General features: G+C 42.6%; 1 protein-coding gene across 1 annotated transcript; it reads right to left on the reverse strand.

Annotated features, from left to right (window-relative positions):
* unc93a (unc-93 homolog A) lies at positions 1-5,135 on the reverse strand. The gene is made up of 8 exons (XM_036550277.1): positions 5,049-5,135; positions 4,152-4,333; positions 3,305-3,534; positions 2,903-3,028; positions 2,285-2,496; positions 1,211-1,346; positions 826-957; positions 1-311 (listed from the first exon to the last, which is right to left on the reverse strand). The coding sequence occupies exons 1-8, from the start codon at positions 5,133-5,135 to the stop codon at positions 1-3; spliced, it is 1,416 nt and encodes a 471-aa protein (XP_036406170.1).
* Between the last annotated feature and the right edge of the window lie 854 nt (positions 5,136-5,989).

Here is a 5,989-nt window from a genome sequence, read left to right on the forward strand (position 1 = left end):
CTACAAGTTGGTTTGAGCAATAATAACCGGTTTCTCTGTAATGTTTCCAGCATTCAGGTTGGTGTTCCCCTTTTCTTCTGTCGTGTCTTTTTTGGCCTCCACCCCAGGAGTGGGATTTTTGTGTTCTTCAAACTCCACCCAGGCGTAGAGCACCATCGAAAGGATCAGGACTGCTATGAGTATGTAGAGCTTTGTGTCCAGGCAGATAAAGTTGCTGTAAGCAAAGGCTATCACAAATCCCACGGACTCCCACATTCGATAGTTGGCAAATGCCGCCTCCTTTTGGTTGGGGAATAGAACACCATAGAGGGCTGAAATTTGAAAGTGAATACACAAAAAATTAATTAATTGTATTGCAATTTGGTAGAGGACCTTATCTAGACTGATTTACCAAGCAAGGACACAAAATAAACATAGTATATACAGAGCATGACAGCCATATCTGAACACATCAGTCCATCACATAAGAAGTGGCACAATGTATTTAAACAAGTGCAATAAATAAATAATGTTAGGTCCTTGTGCCTGGACAGTCAGACAGCACATTGAACATTGCACAAGCGTGATGTCACGGTGGCAGTGGAGCATAGTGGCAATGAGCAGAGCTCATAACCAAAAGGTTACTGGTTCGATTCCTCACTGGAGTACTGTTGCTGTACCCATGGGCAAGGTACTTAACCCAGAATTGCCTCAGTAAATATACAGCTGTATAAATAGATAACATGCAAAAATTGCAACCTGTGTAAGTTGCTCTGGACAAGAATGTCTGCTAAATGACAATAATGTAATGTAATGTAATAATGGTGCATAAGGAGAGAAACTTGCCATTGGTCTGTGTCTGCCACACCGCGTCCCCCATCCCCCACAGAGCAGGAAACACGAAGAACAGAGGCAGCTGGTTCGGGTGGGGCTGCCAGAACAACAGAGCCAGGATGCAGGAGAAGTTTGACACTGCAGCTGTAGGAGGGACATACGGAATGGGGCTGAAAAGACAGAAAACAGTACCGCAGATCCGCTCCCTTGAATTTGATCTGCTATGTTTTGGTTTTGATTATGCAAGTATGTGTTGTATATGTCGAAATGGGATAGATTTCTACTGACTTATTGTGCTCCCAGGGTAACGAGCAGACGTGAGGTGTTGTGCACATGCGACTTCAGGTCAAACATTTTTTGGTTTGGCTGTTTGCCTCTTGTCCCGCGGGTCTCTTACCCAAGCCAAACAGGGCCACTCTCCCTGTGTACTGCGACAGCTTCCCGAAGACAAAGGAGCACAAGGAATTTGTGGCGCCGAAGCAGATCATCACGTATCCCACAAAGTGTATGCCCAGTGCGCAGGTCACATAATACTGCAGGAAGACAGAACCCGCCAATCATGGAAATGCTGGCGGCATTTTAGGAACGAGAACCCCCAGGATGGAACAAGAGGGCACTAATTCGTGAAACACAGACAGCTTCATTTTTGGATGACCCCTTTAGTCCATAACTAATCATCATTCGACACACTGTCCTTGTTTTACCCTGGGGGACTGATCCTTATCACCATTTGCGCGAAGCAAAGTAGCTCCAAGTACAAATATGACCTCTGGACAGTACCTTTGAGCCATTACTCCAGCTGGCAATACAGACAGATAAGCCATGAGGGAGCAGGTGCCATCTTTAGGTTCTCTTCAACATGTCCTAAAATCTTAATAGTGACTGAGGGTCCTCATAGTTTTCTGAAAGACAATCACCCACACCAGAGTCTGGAGCTCTTTTGACTATTTTACTGTCTGTCATCTGTATTCAGTGTCCTTAATAAATGTACAATTAAAGCTAATAATAAATCATTCCATTTCATGCTGGATCGCCCCATGGTGAAGCACTTTTTGGTTATTTTTTTACTTATTCCCTGATAACATATTAAAGGGTATGTTAAGCCTTTACTTGTCAGAGCAAACACTAATGCCACCAAAGCCATTTCATGTTTGGTAGATAAGAAAAAGATACAAGTATGGACAATGTGGGTTTGTTTTGGCATATATTGGCACCAGAAAGGTTATTGCAGATGGGTGGTAGTTGGTGAAAATGAAGAATACTCCCGCAAGAATCTTTAGCACAATGATGAAGACAGTAACACAAACTAAGTAGATGAGATGAGCACATTATGTTTTTGCGTGCAGTCATGCTGGATGTGTGTATGCGTTGTGCTGTGTAAGTATGTGTTTACTATATGTACGTATGTATCCTTTCTTAAAAGAGTTGGATTCACAGACACAGAAACAGGCGCAGGCATTCTTTGCCTCACCTTGGTGTAGTCCCCTGACAGAAAACCCTGCTCAAAGCCGCTGTACATGGTCAGGGGTATGAGCAGCAGCTGCCTCTTGTCTCTGAGGTGTTTGAACGTGGCCAGGAAGGTGTTGCAGAACGGCTCTCTGTTCCCCCTGAACTCTCGCACTGTGTCCCTGTCTATGTTATCCAGAAACACGGCCACCAGAATCATCGCCAGGATCCCAACACCTGCGGTGGACAGAGACACAGACGTTGACCTCCAGCCTCTCACAATTTCATGTGTCCCTTTCTTGTGTAATTTAAAGGAACTTATGGCTTAAAGTAGCCACCTGCCCTCAGATGTGTTGAGGCGAGGAAGGGTTTATAATATGTGGTGATTATCGCTTTGCTAGGATAAGCATGACAAAACCTTACATCTCTGTACATTACCGTAGAAAGGACATCAGTCCATTAGTTCCTTAAAGGACATCAGTCCACCAATTTACGTGCAGCCTGCTTAAAAGCACCCCAGTTCTTAGAGGTTCATCGCGTACAGTACTGCTTTTAACACTTAAGTGGAGGCAATTCTTTCCTGTTAATCAGTGGGGTGTAATGGGATATCAGGTAATTCCATAAAGCAGATGTACATATGCACCTATATAGCAGCCAAGCAGTATGTTCACCAGTGTCTGCTCTGGCCTTGTTGAGTTTCCTGTGGCGGTAATATTGTTATTGCAGATGCCAGCACCACAAAATTTCAGGTCTTCCTCTGGGATATCAGCTTGGGAACAGAAAAAAAAACACAAAAGTGTGAGTAGCTGTGGCAGTGGTGAAACAACCGTTATAAATATGGTCAAATAACTGTCATTATGCTGTCATCTTTTACCATTTCTCCAATCATTTTTAATTATCTTCATCATTTATTATCATTCATCCAATCAAGTATGATGCATTCAGGACACTAATCACTTTCCACATTTTACACTCTGTGGTAAACAAAAACTGGGCTATAGCAGAAGGCTATTAATATTATTTCTGTTTGTTTGGGGTTTTTTACCTATATTTGAATCTTGACCAAATATTAGTGATGACATGAGGTTCCCCCACACTGCAGAGGACTGGAAGATCAGAAAGAAGATTCCAAAGTATTGGTTAATCACGTCCTGGCCCTTCTTGTTGTCTTTCTCTGCCTGCAGGTTCCCGCTTATGGTGAGGTAAGCGCACTTGGCAGACCACAGCGGAGAACCGCCCAGTCCCAGGATGACAGAGGTGGGGATCAGCGTAGCCCTGAAAGAGGCAAGACAGCCGAAATGAGAATCATGGGCAGACCCGGTGTGTCAAAGTTGCACTGTCGTCAATCTCGCCCGCGAGACGACGTGATTAAATCTAAAGGCAGGCTTCACAACATGCCCAGTAATACGTTAATCAACCTGCATCACTGGCTGTGAGACACAGTGACGTGCAGAAAGCACCCTCATTTTATTTACAGCCTTTGTGTACAGGTTGCCACAGCAACCTTTAGTGGTTTAGAGGATGTTTTCTTGATGAAAAACAAGTGTGGTTAGATCTTCAGTGGATGATTATCTCTACAAACAGAGGGAAATCATTTGAAAAAAATTGGATTTATGATGTACAAATGTTTATTTTAAAGCTGTGATATCATGTGTGAATGCAACACACCCTGTCACTGAAGCCAGCTGAGCTGTGGTGAGACAAGACGATAGGGAAGATTGAACTGAATCATAAACTACTGAGTATGCAATGCTGACCAACCAGTTTCTTCGTTTAGTTACTTATTGCCAGCCAGGGGATATATTCAAGTGCACCACACCACATATACACAACTCATGTGTGACATTTTACGGCCTGTACAGTTAAGTAAGTTCAGTAGCATGGAGGTTTACCATCCTGGGTAGATGTTGCCAAATGAGTATGTAACATAGCAGGCCATCGAAGCCACAATGGTCCATTTGCAGCCCAGGTTTTTGATGAGAATGGGCGGGAGGAACATGGAGGACAGGATGATGGAGGCATAGATGACACTCAGAGATGCCACACCCATCCCCGCCTCCGAATTCAGGCTGCTCTGTAACAAGATCCAGGAATGCCAGGGTAATTTAAACAAAGTCAGGGGTGCACATGCACATTCAGCCAAAGGATACATTTTGCTCATCTATATCCCATTGGTTCACACTGAGACACTTTTAAATTTTTATTGAATCAATTATTAACAGAAAACACCCATTCGCTTCTTAGTACTAGTTTGTACACAATCACTGTGCGTAGCATGACATTAAATCTATACCCTTGATTAAGTTTGACTTCACTGAACACAGAAATATCCAATATTGCAAGGAGTGACAACAGTATAAGGTGAACATATATTTCAAATTTGGAGGTGTAGTGAACATGTCCACTTAAAACTGTACTCGTCTCAAAAGTTGTAAGTGCACACATAGCATTAAAACAATATAGTGTATACATTGTAGTGAGCCACTTCAGCTTTATAAAATGTATAATGTAAATATTCTATGCTGCATAAGTTGCTCTGGGTAAAAGTGTCTCCTACGTAATCCCCTACCACCACCACCCATAGAAGAATGCACATTGAAAGTACACACAGGACACCAAAGTGTTAATTTTATTATACTCTGTACCTTCATTTTGAAACAACATCCTAGTATGTCAGCATTGCAGATCTGAGTTTGAAATGTAATGGGAAAAAGATGCCGTGGTTGAGGGTATCTAATGTAGATGTGCTGCAAAGTGAAGAGAGAAATAGAGAGAGTGTCGCCAACTACCTGTAAGCTCTGGAGTCCTCCATAGGCAGTAAACAGAGATAAAAATCCAAAAGACACAACCAGGACGTTTTTCAGGTTTCGACTCATTTTGACAATATCAGTCTGTTAACCCTTAAATCAGAAAAAAAATTAATCTCCACTGCTGTGTGGATGAGGTTCCTTGGTCTGAAGTCTCTGAAATGCCTCTGGACCTTGATATTATAAAAGTTGTTTGGGAGGAGTTGTGGAGGTTGGTTAAAGTTCATCACGTATCAGCTGTACACTACTCACATTGACAATTTATATGGTATACCTAGACCATTTCCTTATCAGGTAATGCCAGGAAGGAAGATTTATTTATTGTCTACCCACACCTGTTGTTTGGATGCCACTTATCTGTGCAGGAGAGTTTGATATGAACATGCCTAATCAATGAGGCTAACAAGGAGATATACTTCACAGTCTGATTGCATTGTAAAATGCCAGCATAAGCTAGACATTCTTATACATAGCTTGTGTTATATTGCTCTCTTAAAGAGATTTAATACAGCCTGGGATCTACTTCAACAATATGATTCATGAACAGGCACCTAAAATCACCACAGGTCCTTGTCACTCATCAAAACTGAATAAAAACATCAGTGCTCTTCTGACCTCCCAGGACGGCCTACTGCACAGCCACTGTGTCATACCACATTTCATCACCTTTTTCAAGCAGTTTTCACAAATTCCTCTTTCTTGGGTGTGTGTCCAGCTCATTGTGAAACACAGCTAGCAAGATTTATGTAAGAAGGGCCACAAGTTCTGCTTTCTTGTGTTTAAAGTAACCATACCTAGACACCAGAAGCCTTATAAGGGTCGACCCCTGGCCATGTCTTGTCTAAGTCTTTAAACCTGGTATTCACTGCCTCTCTGCAGTATCACTGAGGTAGTTATAGTGTGGTGAACGGGTGTGCTGTCCA

The sequence above is a fragment of the Megalops cyprinoides genome, chromosome 17 (genome assembly GCF_013368585.1).
Source record: "Megalops cyprinoides isolate fMegCyp1 chromosome 17, fMegCyp1.pri, whole genome shotgun sequence".
Classification (NCBI taxonomy): domain Eukaryota; kingdom Metazoa; phylum Chordata; class Actinopteri; order Elopiformes; family Megalopidae; genus Megalops; species Megalops cyprinoides.

What these genes read in the sequence shown, in the direction of transcription:
- unc93a (XM_036550277.1), bottom strand. Translation starts at nt 5,135, where the DNA reads ATGAGTCGAAACCTGAAAAACGTCCTGGTTGTGTCTTTTGGATTTTTA. An exon ending in TGGTCAAGATTCAAATATAG is followed by an intron (nt 3,029 to 3,304) that starts GTAAAAAACCCC and finishes TCTGTTCCCAAG; the next exon opens with CTGATATCCCAGAGGAAGAC. An exon ending in ACTGCTTGGCTGCTATATAG is followed by an intron (nt 2,497 to 2,902) that starts GTGCATATGTAC and finishes TGTCCACCGCAG; the next exon opens with GTGTTGGGATCCTGGCGATG.